The sequence below is a fragment of the Cavia porcellus genome, unplaced genomic scaffold (assembly GCF_034190915.1).
Source record: "Cavia porcellus strain 051 isolate PalLab524CR breed Dunkin Hartley unplaced genomic scaffold, mCavPor4.1 scaffold_3, whole genome shotgun sequence".
NCBI classification, from domain to species: Eukaryota; Metazoa; Chordata; class Mammalia; order Rodentia; family Caviidae; genus Cavia; species Cavia porcellus.
In genome coordinates this window covers 24,002,736-24,024,612 of record NW_026947486.1, presented here as the reverse complement: position 1 = coordinate 24,024,612, position 21,877 = coordinate 24,002,736, and the positions used below count along the sequence as shown (strand labels likewise).

Sequence of the window (21,877 nt, the reverse complement as noted above, 5' to 3'; positions counted from 1 at the left end):
TGAGTGAGCCCTGCCAGTGGGTGCCTGTGGATCCTATTGCTCAAGAGGGAGGGAGACAATGAATGGCATAAACCTCCAGTCCTCCGTGCCATTCCTTCTCCCGTCCCCTCTTGGCATCTAGCTGGTGCTGCTGAGCTGCCCTGTGGGACATCCACATAACCACATGCACTGGGAAATCCCCTACATTCACGGCCTCTCCACCACCTGGAGTATGTACACTCCGAGCATCCCACCCAGACCCATGGGCCTTTTTCCGCAGAGGTGCCGCCCGCTGATTGCTGGCATCCTAAAGAGCCCAGCCACAGGCCATGTCTAGGACCCGCTTTGTACAAAAAGGAGGAGACATCCACATTGATTTGCAACTTTAATGTAACACTGATACCAAAACCATGAACACACAAGGAAAAGCACACAGCGAAAGCAGGAAGAGTAAAGGAAGCTCCATCTTCACAGCCCCTGTGACCCACAGGGAGAAGCGCCCGGAGTGCTGTGTGAGAGGGCCTCTGAGGAGGCTGTCTGGCTGGGTGAGGACAACCACAGCAGCTCCTCAGCGCTGTCTGCATCACAGGGAACGAAAGGGAACAGGTACACATCAGAGTCCACAGTAGCCAGTGAGGGGGACAAACAGTGACACAAGTGTGTTTCCACGGGTTCACTCTTGCCCTACCACAGCCCTCCACAGGCCTCCCCCTGACATCACCCAGCTCATCTATCACCCTCCCAGAGGGTCTCAGGTCCCCATGACAATCTTACTGGATCCAGGAGAAGAAGCTGGCACCAGCTCTAGCGGCATTTCTGGTACGGATGGTGGAACTGGTGCTGGGGCCATCTAGGATGCTGGTGCTGGCCCCACCATTGGTACCACTGCTGACGCCAGCTCTCCATGTGGCTCTCCTGTTGGCACGGCTGCTATTCAGGATGTACTGATGGTACCTGGCCCAGAAAGCAAAGGGGATCCTGGCCCAGGCATCGCCAAAATCCCCGTCTTCATCCCAGGTCAGCAGTTCGGCCTGTATGTCATCCCAGCTCCACCGTCCAATCAGAGCTTCGTCTCCGATGTTCATCCGGGCCCTCATTTGGGCCCTGGCATGTTCCTCGGCCATATCCATGTCCATCGTCTTGAAAGCATCATCCACAGCCTCCAGAAAATGAGCCTTCCATTCCCGGGGGTCTCGGTTCTGGTTCTGAGGGTGGTGAACAGCAGCCAGCCATAATGACAGGGTTACTTCACATTCAAGGAACACCTCCTGCTAGCCATCCCTTCCCATGCTCACTCTTATGCCCAACAGTGTGCCTGCTCCCACGTTCTCCATGGACAAAGGACAGGTGGGGCCCTGGCCTGAAAAGCCCAGGTTCCTATTGTTCTGGGCTAGAGCTGGGAATACGCCCCATTCCCCCCGCTGCGACCTCTGGGAATCTGCCCAAGAAACTCAAGAACCTTTCAGAACCTCCAGAGAGGAAAGTTGGTGACCAAGAAACACACAAATCAGGGCAAGTGCCACCCTGCTGCTGGCACCTGACAGGCCCTCTCCGGTACCTGGGCAATGAATCTCAGGACTCTCATCTTGCTGGTCTCGTGACAGGCTCGCAGGCCCCAGAGGAACTCATACTCTGGCGGGCTGCTGTTGGGGACCTTCTTGTATTCCAGGTACCTGAGTGTGACAGGGAATCACCCTTTGCTGCTAGCCAAGCTGACCTGTGGTTGAACTGATGTGTTCGAGGCAGCTCCTCCTCAGGCAGAGTGCTGGAGCCCACCTCCTGGAAGAGGACCATCTGGGTCCCCAGCCCTGGGCTCACGCACAACCTCACTCCCAGGACCTCAGAATCCCTGTCTAGGTGCAAAGGCGACACATGTAGGGCATTTGCTCATAGGGAGGCCACAAGTGTTGTGGCCCTCTTCACAATGGCCCTGGATTCCTGTTGGGTGTGTTGTAAACAGAGGAGCCATTCTTCAGGGCCCCTGCTCTGAGCACACCCCACGGCAAAGGTCCCCAAGGAGGGCTAGCTAAGCCTGGGCAAGATCCACTACAGAAAACAAGAAACATTCAGTCAAGGGTAGCCACACACACACACTCTAAAACGTCTCAGTTTCTGCCTCTATCTCCTTCTCCATCTCTGTCTCTCACTCTTCCCCTCTCCCACCCCCCACCCCCCACCCCGCTGCTGGGGGTGACAGTGTATATATACACTGGGCCTTGGGATGAAAACCAAGAGAACTGGGCTCCTGGCCCTGCCAGCCCGCCAGCTGTGGACTAGGTTCGGAAACCGCCACCTCACTGAGCCCTAGGCCGCTTGGGTGCAAAACAAGGGAAACTATGGTGCTGGGCCGCAGGGTAGATGGTGCTCCTATCATAGGCTACACCGGTGATGATGAACCTTTCAGAGTTTTCAATGTTAACTAACAGCTGGCTGCGGCACCAGTGCCATAGGTTCACCGCCACTCCCCTATACCACGTTCTTGGTGGTTTGGGGGTTGCTCCCTTTCCCCAAGACAACCCCAGAATTCTACTCCCTCAGCACTCCCACATCCTGACCCCACTCATGCCTCTAGTTTAAAATTTGAGGCTGGGAATGGTTTTCTTTACTAGACTGGCACCCGGGAATACCGAGAGTGAGACAAGGTGAGCTCAGTCACTACTACTTACTTTTGCTTCACAAAGTCATCTGTGATGAGCTTCCTCAGGTCACCAAGGAAAGGGTGCCTTACCCTGAGGGCAAACAAAGGAATCCAGGATTACCGAACAGGGTAGTGGTGTATGCGGGCAGGAATGCTCCCCAGCTCCATTTCGAGCTCTCCAGTCCATGGGGCATCCCCAGGGAGCAGAGGCCAAAAGACAGTTGTTCAAGGATACCCGAGGGAAGGGCTTGATGGAGGACCACATTCTGCTTTGCCTCTCTGAGATCTCCTCTGGGAATAGTGAGGCGAGAGGGGCTGAGAGTTAGCCATGGATACCCCTACCCATCCCGGTGAGACCCTCTCCTCTCTATGGAGCCTAGGGCACCAGACCCCAGACCACCGCAATCCCGGGAGGAGCCGTGCATACCCAGGACGAAGTCCCATCTTGCGGAGTGCCTCCCAGAGGACAGCTGCGAGGGGAGACGGGGTACAAGAGTTTGGCACGAAAAGATGGGACCGTGGGCCAATCCCCAGCTGCAGAGCCCATACTCACCCTCACTGGCACGGTTGCCATTCATGAAAATGACACCCAGAATCACCAAGAGCAGACTCAGCCGGGGAGTGTCCTTGGTCCTAAGGGTGGACAAAGAGGGATGCTGTCAGAGGCCACCTCCCCTACACTGCAGGAAAGTCTCCCCAGAGGTCTACCTTGCCAAGCCCAAGCCAGGCACGTGGTAGCCAGAGACAAGCTGCATTCCACTGAATCTTCAGGGAGGCCAGCAAAATCCCACAGCACCACAGCTTTGCCCCGGATGCCAGTTCTTTTCTCCAGCAGTCACTAGGTGCAGTGATCAGAGAGGAAGAGCCCTGGTGGACCCCTGAGCGCAGTGGTCCTACTCCCCGCCCCCCGCAAGATGCTGGGGGGCGGGGATGGGGCATCACCCAGGAGGTCACTGCCCTCTTTCCCTTCCTTACTTCCCGAGGAGGCGAGCAGAAGAATCCTGCGTGCAGACGAGAATGTATAAGTGTTCCTCCTTGTCGATTTCCTTTAGGTGGATCCCAAACTTCTACAAGGCAAGAGAAGTGAGATCAAACCCCGTGCCGGAGGCATCGTGCCTTCGGTCAGGCTCTGCTCTGAATGCTTCCCTCATCTGGGAGTCCAAACCACTGGACAAGAGCAGGAGAAGACAGGGCAGCAAAGGCTGCCCCGTGGGGGCTCTGGTGGCTGCAGAGGCAGTGGGACCCACGGCAGGGGACCCACTCAGAGAGCAGCACGGAGAGGTACCAGGAAAAGGGCATGTGTCACAGTGCCACGGGTAACTGGAAGCTCAGAGGTGGAGGACCACGGGAGGCTTCCAGAGCACACAGGGCAGGAACTGAGCCTGGAAGGGCTGCAGGCTGCCCTACTCCTCCCATCCCCCCACTCACTTTTTCCAGAGTGTATGTGGCTCGTTCAATGATCTCAGGGAAATGTTCATCGTATTCTCGGATGACGTCTTTCACCATGTCTGTGGGAGGGGGAGGGTCAGGGATGGGACCCGGGCTGAGCAGGGGCTTGAGGGCTGCAGCCCCAAGGCCAGTTGTGCTGCAGGCACCTGGCCAGCACTCTGTGCTGCAGAAATGGAGCAACGGGACCCTGCCTGGAGGGTGTGGGCACATACGCAAAGTGAGGCTAGCAGAACAGGCTAGCAGGGGATCATGGGTGCTTACCCGAGCGCTTGATGGGGATCTTCTTGTAGTCCTTGATCATGAGGTATTTCACCAACTTATTTGCCTGGAGAAGGAGGAATGTGTGGGCAGATCAAGGCCCGGGAGACCTCAGAGTGAGCGCTGGACCACGGGGGGAAGAAAGGAGGCAGATGGGGAAAGCAGACTACTTACCCTCTCTTGCAGCAGGGTCACGTTGCGGGGGGGCAAGCACAGTATGTGCCTCGAGGGTGTCTGGGGCCTTGGGGCCATGATGGGCCGAGGGCCCACCTGAGCCCGCGCTGTCACTGGGGTCTGCGATGCTCTCCAGGTTGCCGGGACTGGAGGAGGCTCTCTCTCCTCCTCGCTGCTCTCACATTCGTCATCCAGGTGTTTGGACTGTAATACATCATCAGAGAGAGGAGCAACCCAGGGCTTCCGGACTCCCCGTGCAGAAGCACGCACCACACACCTTGCCCCACAGCAGGCACTTGGCAGCGAAAGTAGTATGAGCAGTGGCTGGCACTTGCCGAGAGCTTGCTAAGTGCCAGGCTCCGAGCCAACCTCTTCTCCCACCAGCGCTGAGAGCAGGAACTACGTGGAGTCAAAACATGCTCAACAAACATGTGCTGGAGAAACATGGACAAGCTGACAGGACAGGAGGGACAGGCTGGGGAGGAGAGGCGGGCAGAGGAGAAAGGAGCAGGGAGAGCAGCAGGAAAGGAGGGGAGCCAGGGGCTGTTTAGGTGGCGGGGTGCTCACCTTCTTTGTCCTTTTGCCTCCCATCCTGGCCCAGGGCTCACCACTCTGCTGAGCAGTTGCAGCTGCCCCCTCGGGCTCAGGGGTGCTTGTGGCCATCTTGGTGTTGGTAGCAGCTGTGGCTGCAACATTCTGAGGCTCCACCCACCGAGTCTTGGCCACAGCCTTCCCAGACTTGGTGGTCTTGGGTCGTGTGGCTGCCACTTCCTTGGCAGATGCCGCCTGAGGCACACCAGAGGCAGTGCTAGGGTCCTCTGTGGCGGCCTCTTGGGATGGGGCAGGTCTCTTGGGGCGCGTGAAGGCCATGCCACTGACACCCGCTGGCTGAGTGAAATCAAAGACATCCTTCTGGCCCAGGAAGGCTGCCTGGGGCCAGGTGGCATCCGTCTCACTGGCACTTGGAGCCTGAGAGAATACACAGGCAGTACTAGGAATCTCAGCACGGGCAGTACCAGGGCCCTCGGCAGCAGCCTGATGGTCCAGGGAGGCCGTCTGGGACTGTGTGGAGATTGTTGGAGCCCCAGGAGCAGCCATCTCACTGATGACTGACATCTGAGACATCTGGGACTTCGGTGGTGAGGCCAGGATTGCCTCAGGGGTGGGCCCCTGAGCCTCAGAATATGTCATAGGCTGGGCACTGTCTCCTGTGGCCAGTTGTGTGGGCACCAGGTGGTTAGCCACCACCTGAGTGAAGGACCTACGGGCAGCAGTGGCAGCGGCCCGAGCAGCTCGGTTGGAGGCGGCAGAGCGGGCCACATTGGCGGCACGGGCCTCAGTCTCATTGGCAAGGGTTTCTGGATCCAGCTGCAATGCCTCCACCAGGGTCTGAGCCAGCACAGGATTTTCCAGTTCCCAGGGCTCATTCTGTCAGGCCAGAGGGCAGGGGAGAGGAGGACAGACAACTCTACACACTGTCATGGTGCTTCGCCTGTTTCCTCCCACCAGGCAGCACTGGCCACCCCAAGGACTTCCAGAAATCCCTCCTTCAGAAAGCCAGGGAAGGTTCGGGAAAGCCGGCATGCCTTCCCCACTCAGGTCCCTCCTCCCTCCCTGCACAGACACAGAGGATAAGGCCCAGATGGAGCAGGTGGCCAAGAAGGAGCCTCACCGCTAAGATGTGAAAGCCGGAACCCAAGGTGCCAAAGGCTCTCAGCAGATGGATGTCAAAGCTGGTGAGTGTGCCATAACCACCAAAAGCACCAAACTCTTCATAGTCGTTGCCTCCAACCATCTCTTCCTCCCTAACTTGGTGGCTCCCCTCATCCATATCTTCGACATTGGAGTTTCCAGATTGCACACTGTAGGTTCCCTCAGCCATGCTGCGGCTCCCAAGGAGCTGAGAGCTCTGTCTCAGGGAGAGGGGGGCAGGAACCAGTAGCAGGCTGTATCTGTGGAGACATGAGGGGCAGCATTGTCAGGTTATAGGCAGTACTACACAACAGCAGTGAGGGTTGCAGGGTGTATAGGGGCAGACCAGTGGCCTCCAGAAGGATGGAGGAAATCTCAGAGCGACCCCCCGAACCCCCGCCACTGTAAGGGGAGCTTAGGATGGGCAGGTTCCCCCACTCTGGTGACTAGGTTTGAATAAAGGCTGTATCTGAGGGTTCAGGTCCCAAGAGTCCCAGTGGAGATGCACTGAAACCTGGAGAAACAAAGGGCTTGAACTCAAGGGCCAGAGCAGGGGACCATGATCACGGGGTGGATGGGTGGCAGGGACTGGTGAAGAGGGCAGCAAATAGGAGGGCTCAGACAACAGGGACAGCAGAAAGCTCTAGGAAAAGGAGGTGCAGGAAGGGGGGCGGGGGCTGGGTCAGGGGAGGGAGCGTTCACCTGACTGTGGGTATAGGTTGAGCTCAGAGGATGGGAGCCTTGGACCTAGGCAGGGCTTGAACTGGATCGCGGGACCGCTCAAGGTCCAAGGCCTGGGACTCCAGGAAGGCGCAAGTGTTCAGCTCAGTTGGAGTAATCTAGGAGTGGAGGCGGTGGGGGTGGGGCCTCGCGTCTAAGGAAGCTCAGCTCGGGGTCTGTCACAAGGGTTGGGATTGCAGGCTCCCACACAAGTAGGCTCGGATCGGGGCGCTTGGGTCTGATGGTCATGGTAGTGAGGGTCCTATTTAGACGTTGGGTCTAATCAGGTTCCCGCTCTGAGTGTTAGGGCTTTGTTCAGATCTAGAGGGCAGGGAGAGGGCGCAGCGCGTCGGCTTGCACTAGTCCTCGCCAGGTCCTGTCTGGGCTGGATCCTTACCTTCCCCGGTGCTCCAATGGCGTCCGTGCTCAGCACCAGGAACCCAGCAGCCGCGCCCTCGCCTACTGCTTGCTGCCAGCACAGCAGCTCGGACCACCCCGCCCCTTTTCTCCGCCAGCCCGCTTCCCCCGCGGCTGGGGAGCCCGCGCATGCGTGGACCCCTCCAGAGGGCCCGCTTTCTCAACAAAAGCCCTTTCCTCCTAGTCCCCAGTGCGCATGCGATTCGCGGGTGGGTGGGCTGTGGCGACCATAGGGGCTGGAGGGGGGAGTGCTGCTCTTCCCGCCATATTTCCTTCAGCCCTGCTTTTCAAAGAGCCAGCTAGCACACTCATACCCTGCAGTGCAGCAAGCCCACTCGATCATCTGCTCTCAGTAGCCCAGTCTCTTGCACAATGCTCCTCAGCTCTGCCCTTTCACCTGAGCTCTTCCAGCCTGCTTCTGGATACTTTTTATGTCCCACTTGCCCAGCATGACCCCTTAGGCCTCATGAAAGAGGTCTCCAGCTGAGTCCGTGACGGGCAACAAGTGGAAACCTCCATCCTGAGGGGCCAGAAAACGGAAATGGACAGTGGGCAGATGCTGCCCTTGTGTCGGCCTCCACTACCCATCTGCAGGTCTCGGAGACAGGCTGGGAGCATCTGCTTCCCATGCTGCCTCTTATGCAGCTTTGTGGGTCTCAATGGGGCAAGGTCACTGACCTGGGCTTGTTTGCCCTTTCACAGAACCTCTGGGAGGTAGATGTCAGCGTCCTGATTTTACAAACCAGGAAACTGAGGCACACACACAGCCAGCCTATGAACCAGAAAATGCCGCCGGGCTAGCAAACAGAAAATGCGAAATTTAGATCTGAGTCAGCTCTCTGACTGCAAAGCCCATGTTCTTCTAGTGCAGGCATCCTCTCTCCATCTCCTTGTGAGTGACAGGCCTCACCTACCCAACATCTCCCAAACAAGCAACTTCTGGGGTAAAATGTCCTCAGTCCTATTGGTCATCCTGTCTGAAACCTCTCTAAGAAGTTTCACAGTCCATAAACTTAACAGGTGAGCTGTCCTTTGATGTCAGTTCCTCCTGACATCAAGGTCACTCCAATTAAACAGTCAACAGTGCCTCTGTTTGAAGGAAGTGTTATTGCAGGTGGCCTTCGGCTGCAGTCAGGCCTCTGTGTACACTGATCCACCAGGTACTTGACAAGAGGCACTTGTATGGGAACTAGAGACACAAAGGTTAATGCTTTAGAACAAACTCAGGGTTTGAGTCCAGAGTGCTGCTGGTCAAGATTTCCAGATTTGAGTCTGAATCCTCTTCAAATGATGTGAGAGCAGCCTGACAGACTTTCTTGATTTCCAGTTTGTGTCAGGAGTTCCAACCATCCTTCTGAGTAGCTCATTCCTCAGCAGATACAAAGGTTGTCGGTGCATCAACTTTTGTGGTGGTTCCTCTGGACTCTACCATGAGAATTTATTTTGTGCTTCCTGGGTCCTAGGTACTATTACAAATGCCTTATACCGCACTATTTCCCTATAGTAACCCACTGGATCCTCACAAGAGTCTTTCATGATAAGGCAACTATTTTTCCTTATTTTGTAGATGAGCACACTGAGGAACATGGTGACTTGCCCAAGGATCCAGGGTAGTGAGTCATGGAGGTCTTGTTTGTCTATACAAAATACTATGGGAAAATAGTTAAAGTTTTTCTAGTACAGAGCCGGGTATGGCGGTACATGACTGTAATCCCAGCGTTCAGGAGATTGAGGCAGGAGGATCACTGTGAGTTTGAGGCCGGCCCAGGCTGCACAGTGATTTCAAGGTCAGCCTGAACTGTACAGTGAGATCCTGTCTCAAGAACAAAGCAAAACAAACAAAACCCAGAAACAACAACAACAAGAAAGTATTCTTAGTACAGTATTACCTCTAAATAGTTCTAGTTTTGCAAACTGGTTACATTATTTATAAAGTCAGTTTGTTTTTAACTGATGCGTTAAAACAGAAATGGTATACATGTTTGTAGGATATCGTGTGATGTTTTGATTACAGTGTAATGCTTATATTTCTGTTTTCTGTTTTCAACTGATTTATAAAAGCATAAAAGTGTACTTTAATGGAGTGCCATGTAAGGGTCCAGATACTAAATGACCTTCAAATCAATTGAACACTTATCTCCTCAAACACTTTGCATGTCCTCTTATTGAGTACATTCAAAATCCTTTCTTGTATGTTTTTGAAATATACTGTATGCAAATACTTCCCGTAGTTACCCTAGTGTGCAGTAGCACACCAGCACTTGTTGCTGCTAACTGTAATGTAATATCCTTTGATCAACTTTTTCTCATCCCTATTCCCCTGGCCTCTTCCAGTCATCATTCTGCTCTCTTCCTGTATGGGGTCACGGTTCCCCCCCCCCCGGAATGGCATAGTAGTGAGGTCATGGGTACTTGTGCTTGTGTGCTTGGCTAATTTCCCTTAATATATCAATGTCTGGTTCCACCCATGTTTTGCCCAGTGACAATATTTTATTCTTTTTGAAGGCTGGATGGTATTCCATTATCTAATTCATCTGTTTTTGGACCCTTGTCTTGATTCTTGTTCTTGGTTATTGTCAGTTGTGGTGGAGTGAATTTAGGAGTACAAATACATCTGCATCATTCTGAATTTGCTTTTAATGATTATATGCCCAATACTGGAGTTTCTGGTTCGCTAATTGTACTGGTTTAAAAATACTCAGAACAGTGGCATTGAAAAGAATTCCAATTAATGAGTGAAAACTTTATAAGGCTTCAAAGCCACATAATGGGGAATCATGATTACCACACACTTTTACATATTTGAATCACTTCTTACAATAGGGAAACTATTCGGTATTCATATATGTGAATTTGATTCATTTCACTTATGATTATGGTCTCAAGCTGCGTCCATTTATTTATAAATATCTCAATGTGATCCTTGTTTATAACTGAGTAGTATTCCATTGTATAAAAATACCACAACTTTTTATCCATTCGTCAGTTTATGGACACTTAGGTTGTTTCCAAGATCTGGCAATTACAAATTGTGCTGCTATCAACACGGGTACACATATATCACTGTGGTATGATGCTTTTCTGGGAATATGCCTAGAAGTGAGATAGCTGGAACAGTTGGGACTTCCAGCTTTTTGACAAATCTCCAGACTGACCTCCACAATGGCTGCACCAGTCTACGCTCCCACCAACAGTGCAGGAGAGTGCCCTTTTCCCCACAGCCTCTCCAGCATTTGTTGTTGATGGTTTTCTTGTTCCTTTCCACTCTTTCAGGAGTGAGATGGAATCTCAGTGTGGTTTTAATTAGCATTTCTCTAATGACTAATGATGCTCAACATTTTTTCATGTATTTATTCGCCATTTGTATTTCTTTATCTGCGAAGTGTGTATTTATCTCAGATGCCCATTTTTGGATTGGCTTTATTCTGGGATGTTTGATATTATTGTCTGTGATGATACAAACAGCTATTTTGATGAAAACGAGGCACCATAAGAGTTAGTGGTGATTTAATATCATCTTGTTTTGAAGTCCCACCAAACTGCTGTTATTCTGTCTCCATTGGTTCTATCATGTTGTATCTTCCTGGATTTTATTATATGTGATATTATATGTGTACAAACCAAATTTTTATAGGCCAAGAGATAAAACAGAAACCATTGTTCATTTTCTGTTAGCTGGTTCTAAATACCCTGTGATACTTTCATCCCTTGAATGGTTTCACACTGCCTCGATAAGTTTGAAGCCATAGTATACAGAGTTATACGCAAATATTTCAAGGAAAGAGACACTATGATAACTACTATTAAGTCAGGTTATGTTGTGGTGAAGCACTAGTTGTTGAAATTGTTATGCTTTGACTGTATTGTTATGTTGTTATGTGCTCTTTTATTTCAATCTCCCCCTTTTTATTAAAAAATTATTTATTTATTTGTGTTATTTTTTTTTATTAAGGGAAAAATCAAAAAAATTAGCAGGGTATATTATAGTAACTTTTTTGATTTCCTATTAACTTGATTTGAAGTCCTATATTGCTCCCACCATCTTGTTTTGACTGCTTTTACTCTGTTCTGTTCGGTTTGATAGTAACAAGTTTGAGGGTATAGGCAACTACTTTGAAGGCAGTAAGATTCACTACGATGCCCATTCAGGTTTGACTATTATCTTCTTTGAAGTCCTGTAATATCTCCAGTGTTTAGGTTTTATTGGTCTTGTTCTGTACTGTTTTGTTCGATTTTATTATACCTAATGGTACGGGCAATTCTTTATAAGGTAGCAAGAGGCATTACGGTAACCATTGTTGATGACCTTGTATTCTGTTTTTACATCATGTGCTATGTCCATCCTTTGCTTTGGCTGACTGCTTTGTTTTGCCATACTTGGTTTTATTCTCTTCCAAAAAAAATGTAATAAGAACTATGGGAGTAATAAAACCCCAAATGTGTAAATGTTGTTGTAAAAAAGAGAGGGAAAAAAAGTGCTCTAAAGGGTACAACTGCAAGTGTGTTTAGGTGTGTTAAGATAGATAACCATATTACTGAGGTTTTGTTGGATCATTGCACACAACTGTCTGCAATCTCACTGTTTGAATGTCCACTTTGTGTGCTTTAATCCTGTACCTTGAACAACTATTTCTATGATGACAATACGTAATCTGTTAACTAGTGATTTCTTACTGTTTTGTTGGAAATTCTGTATTACTTGTACCCTTATACTGTTTTGTTTTTTTGTTCCTTTAAATAAAAAAAGAAAAGAATTGCAACAAATAAAATTATGTGTATTCAGTAATTTTCATACAAGGCATGAGGCATATATGTTAGGGATAAAGAATATTTCTTATTGAATTGTGCAGTGAAAGTGGGGGTCCCCTCGCAAAGGATTTAAATTGAATCTTTTTTCTTAACTAATACACAGAAATCAACTTTAAATAGATGAGAGAACTAGACATAAAACCTGAAAGTATAAAACTCTTCAACGAAAACTTTTGGAGCAAACTCCTTGACACTGGTCTTGTCAGTCATGTTTTGGCTTTGATACCAAAATCACAGGCCACATATGTTAAAATAAACAAGTGAATCTACATCAAACTATAAAATTCCAGCCAAGAAATTATGAAAAAATGGGAAATCCATCTACAAAGTGGGAAGTATGTTTCCACATTATGCATCTCATAAAAAGTCTGACTTCCAAATGAAATATATATAAGTACCTCTTACCTCTCATTAGCAAAGAAACAATCCAGTTTTCACGACTGGACAGAGAACTCAAGTACACGTTGCTTCAAAACAGACATAAAAATGGCTAACAGAGATGTGGGAATATATTTACCAGCACTAGGCATCAAGGAAATGCAAATTAAAACCAGAGTAGCTATCATCTGACACCTGGGATGATGATTATTAAGAAGATAGGGAGTCATGGTGATGGAAAGCGCATAGGGAAAAGCGAATCCCTGTATATTGCTAATGGTAGTACAAAGTAGTACAGCTGTTATGGAACACGGTACGGAAATACTTTAAGAAACAAAAATAGACTTACCCTATGACCTTATGGTTCAGCAGTTTCTCTCTGAGTATATACCCAAATGCAATGAGGTCAGTATGTCGGTGATATTGTATTGTAAATTATTCTTAATAGTGATGACATGGAAAGAACCTAACCTGTGTTCAGCAGCTGATGAATGGATAATGAATCTGTGATATAGATATCATATACATTATTATCTATAATGATATGATATATGTAACTATTAACATGTTAACCATCAAAGGAAAAAATCCCACTTGTTACAACATATATCAAACTAGAAGACAGCATGCTAAGTGAAATAATCCAGACACAGGAAGACAAATATATATTAAATCACTTATAAGTAGCATCTAAAACAATTGAACATGTAGAAACTGAGAGTAAATCAAAGTTGTTAGGGCCTGTTGGGGTGGGGATTCAGAGATGCTGGAAAAGTGGTACAATCTTTCTGTTTCAACATGAATGAGTTCTGGGGATCCAATCTACAGCACGATAACTAGAGTTAACAAAATTGTATTGTATAGTTGAAATTTCTAAAGGAACGTATTTTAGTGCTCTCACTACATCGAAGAAGTGATAACTTTATAGGATGATGCAAGTGGTAGTGGACTAGATTTTGGTGACATTTCTCGACATATACATACATCAAATTATCATGTTATACAAGTTAAAAAACATTAAATATTTTTTGTTACTTATACCTCAATAATGCTGGGGGAGAGGATGTAGAAATTCAGAGCATGTTTGTTAAAGCCCCTAGGAAGACTGGTCTTGTCTATTCAGGGGAAACAATGAAATGTTGCATATTATTCATGCAACCTGAAACTTAATCAATATAGTGGGTGTGTGCGCGCGCGTGCACGTGTGTGCATGTGCATGTGCGTGAGTGTGTGTGTATGTGTGTACATGAACATGTGCATGGGGGAGACAGGAGCTACAGGGGAGAGTCTGTTTTAGTCCTATTTTTGTTGTTATAACGAAGTACCTCAGAGATCAGGGAATTTATCAATAACAGAAGTTTAGCTCATGGTTCTGAATGTGGGTAAATCTAAGAGCATGTTACTGACATTTGCTTGACATCTCATAAAGGTCATTTTGCTGCATGATAAAACTGCAGAGGGCATCACGTGGTTACAGTTTTTATTATAAAGTCACTAATACTGTCATGGGGACACACCCACATGACCTCATCTAATCTGCTTATGCCCCCAAAGACTCCACCTCCAGATTCTAACACCATGTGAATTTGAGAATTGAGTTTCCAACACATGAGCTTTGGGGGAGACATCAAACCATAGCATAGATCATTTTTTTCTTATATTTGCTCATTCAACCTGAGGACTTTTGTGCCCAAATGAAAACCTCTACACCTGTAGAAGCTGATGAACTAAAACCCTGACAGTCCAATATTATGTGACTATTGGGAATTCAGCAATGATTTGAGGACATACAAGTAAAATACTTCACCTGATTGTGAAGGTAACATCAGAATGAATGTGTATCACCTAAAGCGTAGACATGTAAAGGGAGTAGTTTGTGTATCTCGTTATGGGGGATATTAGGGTTAAAGTTAGGTTTAGGATTTTATGCAATTAAATAGATGTGAAATATGGAGTGAACATAAAAGCATTTAAGGTGTAGTATATCCAATATCTTCTCAGTGCCTCATTAACTGCATTTTATTGTGCTTAAAGTAATTCTAACTGGTCTATATAAACACATAAAATTGTATATATTAATAGAGTGTTGTGTGATATTTTAATACATATATATAGGATAGCGTTTAATTCAGGATATAATATCTACTTCCTGAACTATGTTTCATTTTTATCATGAAATCTTTCAAAATCCTTTCTTCTAACTTTCTAAAATATCTAATACATTATTGTTATCTCTAGTCAACCTACTATGCCAGAGTATACTGAAACTTCTTAGTCTTATCTGACTATAATTTACTACCATTGGTCAACCTCTCTCCATCACTCTAATCTCCTCAAGTTATATGAGAGCAAATTTTGTAGATTCCTAGTAAGAATGAGATCATACATTATCTGGTGTGTGTGTGTGTGTGTGTGTGTGTGTGTGTGTGTGTGTGCGCGCGCGCGCGCGCGTGTGTGTGTGCCTGGTTAAATTTATTCTTAGGTAGTCTTAAACAGAGTTGCTTTCCTTGTTTCTATTTAAGGTATTTCAACATTGGCATATAGCAACACTGTTGATTTTTGTTTCATTCAACTTTGTTGAATTTGTATATTAGTTCAAATATTTTCAGTGGAGTGTTTGGTGTATTCCGAGGCCAACTGATTGATGATGATGCATGGATGCTCATCATCTGCAGTCATCTACAAGCTGCCAATTTGACTTCCTTTTATCCAATTTGAATGCCCTTTATTTATTTGTCTTGCTAGTTTTCTCTACTTAGGACTTTTAGTATTAACCATGTTGTGTTCCGGAAAGCATTCAGCTTTTCTTCTTTCAGTATGATGGTAGCTAGCTGTCTGTTTATTATATATAATTTTTATTTTGTGGAAGAGAATTTCTCTCTAGCTACTTGTTCAGTGTTGTTTTATCACGAAGGGATGCTGAACTTTATCAAATTCCTTTTCTGAATCTGTTGGGATGATGAAATGATACTTGTTCTTCATCCCATTGATGGACTGTATCATTCATTGATTTGTGTATATTTAACCATTCGCGCATCCGTAGAATGAATCCCACTTGATGAGGCAAATAATGTGTTTATTGTACAGTCATATTTGATCTGTTAACATTTTCTTAAGGATTTTTGCATCCATGCTCATCAAATATACTGACATGCAGATTTTTTTGGTTGTAGACTTGTCTAGCTAAAGTATTAGGGTAATCTTGTTTTAATAGGATGAATTTGGAAGAATTTCCTATGCTTCATATTCTTGGAGCAATTTAAGAATTCTTTTAAATTAATCTTTAAATGTGTTATACACTTCAGCAGCGAAGTCATCTGGTCCTGGACTTTTCTTTAATTAGCTAGCTATCATTATGAATGCATTCTCATTTCTCACTAATATTCAAGAATTGTATTTATCCCTGCTTCAATGTTGGCAAGGAAGATGTCAAAGAGTTTGCTCATTTCTTCTAGATTATCAATTTTTGGTGCCTAATTGTGCATAATAATCTCTCATGGTATTTTGTATTTCTGCGGTGTCTATCGTAACGTATCCTTCCTGTCTCTGATTTTGATTTCTGTATTTCTTAATCTGTGTGCTTTGTTTATCTTTTCAGAGAACCAGTTCCTTGTTTAGGTGAGCTTTTGTACTTTAAAACTCTATTTTATTTCTGCACTGATGTTTACTATTTATGCTAGTTTTGGATTTGATACCCTCTTTCTCTGGTTCATTGAGGTGTAGTAATTGGTTGTTTGAGGTATTTTTCCTCCTCCTCCTCCTTCTCTTTCTTCTTCTTCCTCTTCCTCTTTCCCTTCTTCTTCTTCCTCTGCCTCCTCCTCCGCCTCCTCCAGCTCCTCCTCCTCCTCTTCTTCTTCTTCTTTTCCCCCTCCTCTTTTTCCTCCTCCTCTTCTTCTTTATCCTCTACTTCTTTCTCCTCCTCCTCCTCTTCTTCTTCTGCTTGTTCTTCATTTCTCCTCTTCTTCCTCATCTTCCTCCTCCTCTCCTTCTTCTTCTTCCACTCCTGCTCCTGCTCCCGCTCCTGCTCCTGCTGCTTCTCCTTTATTTTTTACACTGATATTAATGCTCTCAACTTCACTCTTAGTTATTCTGCTGTATTCTGCATATTTTGGTACTTTATGATTGCATTTTCATTTGTTTGAAGGACTGTAAATGTTTTCTTCTTGACTTTTTCCTTGATCAGTTAGTTGCTTAAGAGAATATTCTTTAATTTGTATGTATTTTATAGTCTGTAAAGGTTTTATTCTTGATTTCTAGTTTTGTTACATTGTGGTCAGTATAAGTATACTTGATATTGCAATTTTTAAAAATTTGAGATTTGTTTTGTGACTTGTCTTATGATGTATCCTGGAAAATGCTCCATGTGATGATAAGCAGAATATGTATTCTGCAGCTATTGTTTCCGTAGATATAATGTTCCGTCCGTCTGGGTAAGGGCGCAATTTAACTTGATGTTTATTTATTGATTTTCTGTCTGGATGACCTAATCTATTTCTGAAGGCGAGACGTTAAACTTCCTTATTATTATTGGGGAAAGTTAGGTGCTAATATTACTATATCACTACTTGATTTATACATTTGAATGCTCCAATATTGGGTTATGTACATGTTTATAATCGTTTTTTTTTTCTGTCTTGACCCCCTTAATCATTATCTGAACCTTTCTCATCTCTTTTCATTGCTTTTGAATTAAAGTTTATTTTTATCTGATACAAGTATAAGCTATTCCTGTTCTCCTTTGGATTCTATTTGTTTGGAATGTCTAATTCTTTTCTTTTGCTTTCAGTGTATGCGTGTCCTTAGAGGTAAAGTGAATTTCTTTTAAATATTTTTCATGAAAAAAAATAAAATTTCATAATCAAATATTGAGAGTGACAATAGTCATTACACTGTGCATCTTTATCTCAAAGTAGTTAGAGTAGAAGACGTAAACCAAAAAGATTCTTATAAAAAAGAAGCAAACAGATAGAAACACTAATCTTTCATAAGCAGCGTGTAGTTTCTCTTCGGTCCATTCAGTAACTGTATGTCTTTTAGTTGGGGAATTTAGGGCACTTGGTTACCTCAAATTAAGACAATTGTCAATAGGTAAGGTCTCACCACAGACTTCATTAAACTTGTTTCATAATTTATTGTAGTTACTTTTGCTCTTCGTTTGAACCACTGTTCTTTGTATCTAAGCAGTTTTCTGTAGTGGTGTGTTTTGACTTATTGCTTATGATTTTGGGTTTATCTATTATAGATTTTTGCTTTGCGGTTCTGCAAAGCTTACAAAAACTATCTTTTGATTATAATATTCTGATTGGTAGCAATATAACATGACAGTGAAGATAAGAAAAGAAGCACAAAGGAGAGAGAAATATGCTTATTGACGTTCTAAACTTGTGCTCCAGTTATCCCCACATTTTGAACTTTTGGTCTCCCCATTCTACATCTTCTTCTGTTATTCATCTCTTTGTACATCAATGTAGTTACTCTTTCTTGTTTTGGTTCTTAATCTTCATGGTAACGATACAAATGATTTATATGTGTCTATCATATTAGAGCATTCAGAGTTCATCTGTATACTCGTCCTAATGTTTTCTTTTTTCTCATTAGCATCTCTCTTTTCCATCTGAGGGACTCCGTCTATGATCTCTTGTAAGGTAGGGCTGATGGAGATGTTTCCTCAGCTTTTGTGTGTTGGGGAATGTCTTCATCTGTCCTTCATTTGAATGGCCAGCTCTGCTGGGTGCAGTATTCTCAGTTGACAAGTTTTTTCCACTTTAATGCTATTAAGATCTCATGCTACTGTTTCCTGGCCTGTAAGATTTCTGCGAGAAATATGTTTGCTTTCTTAAGACTCTTTTCTTTGAACTAGGGGAATATGCAACCACCAATTCAACTCAACAGAGAATACTGCAGGATATTCTAAAAAAGAAAAATACGAAGAATCCAGAAATAGTGGCAGAGAGGCCACAATGAATGGAGCAGAAAACAAAATGAAGAAGACAAGCTGACAACTAATGACAGAAAAAGACCTCAAGAGAAATGAGGCAGAGAAGATTGGATGATAGGAACAGTTATCTTGGAGAAAACGACGTCATAATAGGTAGTGCTGATTTGGTATCATCTTATTTTGAAGTCTCATCAAGCTTTTGTTCTTCCGTCTCCTTAGGTCTTAACATGCTGTATCTTATTGGATTTTTTATATGTGATAGTATAAACAAAAGCTTTTATAGACAAGGAGATTATACAGAAACCATTGTTCATTTTCCGGTAGTTGATTCTAAATACCCTGTAATACTGTCATTCTCTTGAATGGTTATACATTGTGTTGATATATTTGATGCTACAGTATACGAAGTTATACTCAAAGATCTCAAGGAAAGAGACAATATGGTAACTACTTTTATGTCGGGATTATCTTGTGGTGAAACACTAATTTGCTTAAATGGTTATGTATTGATCTGCGCTGTTTAGTTGTTATGCCCTCTTTTATCTCAATCTCCACTTTATTATTTACTTTTTTATTTTTATCCTTTTAATTAAAGGAAAAACAAATTAGAAAAAAGCAGGATATATTATAGTAACCCACTTTGATTTTCTATTAACTTGATTTGAAGCCCAGTATTGCTCTCACCATCTTGTTTTGACTTATGTCCCTCTATTCTGCTTTGCTTGATAGTACCAGGTTTGAAAGTTTAGGCAACAGCTGTAAAGATAGTGGGATTCATTATGACGCCCATACTGGGTGACTATTATCTACTTTTGAAGACCTGTAATGTCTCCAATGTTTTGGTTTTGTCGGTTTCGTTCTTTACTGTTTTGTTCAATTTTATTATAACTGATGATATAGGCAATTCTATTTGAGATAGCGGGAGGCATTATGGTAACCATTGTTGATCACCTTATATTATGTTTTTACATTATCTATTTTGTCCACCCTTTTGATTTAACCAATTCTGTTCTGTTAAGTCACATTTGGTTTTACTCTCTTCCAAAAAAAGTGATAAGAAGTGTGGGAGCAATAAAACCCAAAATATGTAATAGTCATTGTACAAAAGAGAGGAAAAGAAAGTGCTCTCAATGGTATAAGTACATGTAAATTTAAGTGTATAAGATAGACAATGATATTACTGAGTTTTGTTGGACCATTGAACAGAACTGTTTGCAGTCTTGCTGTTTGAATGTCCACTTTATATGCTTTAATCTTGTAACTTGAACAAATACTTCTAAGATGACAATATGTAATCTATTAACTAGTGATTTCCTACTGTTTATTTTTTTCTGAAATTCTGTATAACTTGTACCCTTTTTCTGATTTTTTTCCCTTTTTCTCCTTAAATAAAAAAAAGACTCTTCTCTTTTTCTTTCACCTGTGAGAGCACTCGATTATAAGGTGTCTCAGAGTACACCTGGTTGTGTTAAATTTAACCGGTGACTTTTGATCTTTCTTTCCTGGATATTTACATCTTTGTCTGGGCTTGGGAAGTTTTTGTTATTAATTATACGAATAATTTCTATATCCCTTTAGAATTCTCAAGTCGCACTTGATCCTTAATTGCCTGAAATATTTGTCCTTTAAATACTGTCGCAAAATTCTCATAAGCTTCTTCCCTTTCTCTTCAGTCTTTTTCTTTTTTCTCCTTTATGTGTTTTCAAGCAAGTGGCATTTGAATTCACTGATTCTTTTTTTCTGTCTGACCTATATTGTTCTTGATGCCTTCTGTCATACTTTTAAATTTTCTTAATTTTCAGCTCAAAAATTTTAATTTTGAAAAATTGCTTCCATCTCTTTAAGGTTCTGTTAATATAGTCAACCATTTCCCTGATTTTGGAAGCTCACTGTTTCGTAGAAAAAGGCTATTATAATTCTCCTTCCACGTGTTCTCCCACAGGTGTTTCTGTATAGGCGGCTTCTGGCATCAATTACATGGGGTCATGTTTCCTTGGAAGTTCTTGATATTTGTTCTTGTATGACATTTAACTGAATATTGAAGCATTGAGTATGTATTCCAGTCTTCCTAATCTGGCTTTGTTTATACCTGTCTTTGCAGAAATTCACAGCATATCACTTTCTTTTTTCTGAGCTGTGGACACTCGCCACTATTTCATAAATCGATAGTGCCGTGTGTTGTCACTGTTTCAGTACTAGAGAGCAATGCAAGCCCAAGGTTACCCCAAATCCAAAGTTGCTTTTTGGAATGAACTGGGGAAGTACATAAAAATTGCACAAGTATCTACACAAGTATCCTACTGGGGCTGAGTTATGCCCAGGCACCTTGTCCAGAGTAGCTAGCCTGTTGTCAGGCACTGGAGAATTCTGCACAGCTCTGGTAAGAATCAACATGAAGGAGCCAGTACTGGACTCCTAAGCTAAACCTAGGTGGCCATATTCCTTTTCCTACCCCAAGCACTTACTCTTGCCATGTTGTGCTGCCTGGAGTTGGGAGAGGAATGAGGCGATCGGTTATGTGAACCACCAGTGCCACAATTCTGTATCATAACCCAGGTTTAAAGCCCACTGAGATTAGTACAACACTGAGTTAGGGCCAAGGCCCCCACTGCTATGGACTGCCTGATACTGAATCAAACTTGTGACCCAAGATCACTGCAATCAGCACAGGCAATGCTGGCTTGCACAGAAATCCAGTAGACTGGGATCAAATATGTTCCCTGGTACTGTGGTTGTTTTAGAAGGTCCACTCATGGACACTGGCCTTGGAATAGTGGCTGTTAGGGTCCGTCCAGTGTTAAATGTCACTAACCCAGCGTGGGATTCCAAGGCAAAGTTCTGTGTTTCTTACCCTGTCCTAATTTCAGCAGGTGCAGTCTTATTCCACCCTTTGCTGGCCAATGTAGGCATCGTTTTGGTAAAGCCAGTCGCTGGACTACTAAGCCTGATACTAAACTGATGCACTTATGTTTCACATCTACAAGTACCTGCACAGTACAGGAAGGCACACAGGCCCACCCCACAAGTGGCAGCAAAGCGGGCCAAACTACGGGTCTGATCTGTCCTCCCAGGATGCAGATTTAAAGGTTCTGTCTCAAAACACTGACCTGGGGATAGCTGTGCTGCAAGAATTTATGGGGCAAGTAGTAGAGACCATCCCTTGGCCTCCGAGTCTGGTACTAAGCTGGATCACACCTAAGTGTCACAGTCACAGGGACTTGCATAATCCTGGCAAGAGGTGGGATGCTTTGGATCCTCTCCAGCCTGACAGTGATGCATGTTCACACTGGACTGTCCCACTAAGGTGCAGTTCTCTGATGCTGAGGCAGGTCTAGAGGCTTCATCAGTGAACTGTGACCTGAGTATAGGAGCCTTTGGTTTTTACCTGGAACTAGGTCTCACCAAAAATGTGGCCTGTATCATAC

The 21,877-nt window shown here is 44.6% G+C and overlaps 1 protein-coding gene and 1 non-coding gene across 4 annotated transcripts in view; both read right to left on the bottom strand.

The window, feature by feature from the left end:
- Nucleotides 1-351: 351 nt before the first annotated feature.
- Nucleotides 352-21,877, bottom strand: part of LOC134470262 (melanoma-associated antigen D4-like) — a 29,791-nt gene continuing 8,265 nt past the window's right edge. The window contains exons 1-13 of one of the 3 annotated variants that reach the window (XM_063245868.1): nt 7,308-7,471; nt 6,171-6,450; nt 5,066-5,926; nt 4,499-4,702; nt 4,328-4,391; nt 4,046-4,125; nt 3,593-3,684; nt 3,171-3,250; nt 3,045-3,087; nt 2,646-2,708; nt 1,538-1,652; nt 754-1,184; nt 352-557 (exon numbers count right to left, since the gene is read on the bottom strand). In XM_063245868.1, the coding sequence (XP_063101938.1) occupies nt 548-557; nt 754-1,184; nt 1,538-1,652; nt 2,646-2,708; nt 3,045-3,087; nt 3,171-3,250; nt 3,593-3,684; nt 4,046-4,125; nt 4,328-4,391; nt 4,499-4,702; nt 5,066-5,926; nt 6,171-6,380 (2,253 nt within the window). In that variant the 5' untranslated portion in view covers nt 6,381-6,450; nt 7,308-7,471 and the 3' untranslated portion in view covers nt 352-547. Of the gene's footprint in view, nt 558-749; nt 1,185-1,537; nt 1,653-2,645; nt 2,709-3,044; nt 3,088-3,170; nt 3,251-3,592; nt 3,685-4,045; nt 4,126-4,327; nt 4,392-4,498; nt 4,703-5,065; nt 5,927-6,170; nt 6,451-7,307; nt 7,473-21,877 lie in introns of those variants that run through there. The other 2 variants (XM_063245869.1, XM_003462339.5) reach the window with 2 other exon arrangements.
- Nucleotides 1,850-1,978, bottom strand: LOC134475537 (small nucleolar RNA SNORA11). Its single transcript, XR_010046712.1, has one exon. It is a non-coding gene; the product is annotated as a small nucleolar RNA SNORA11 (small nucleolar RNA).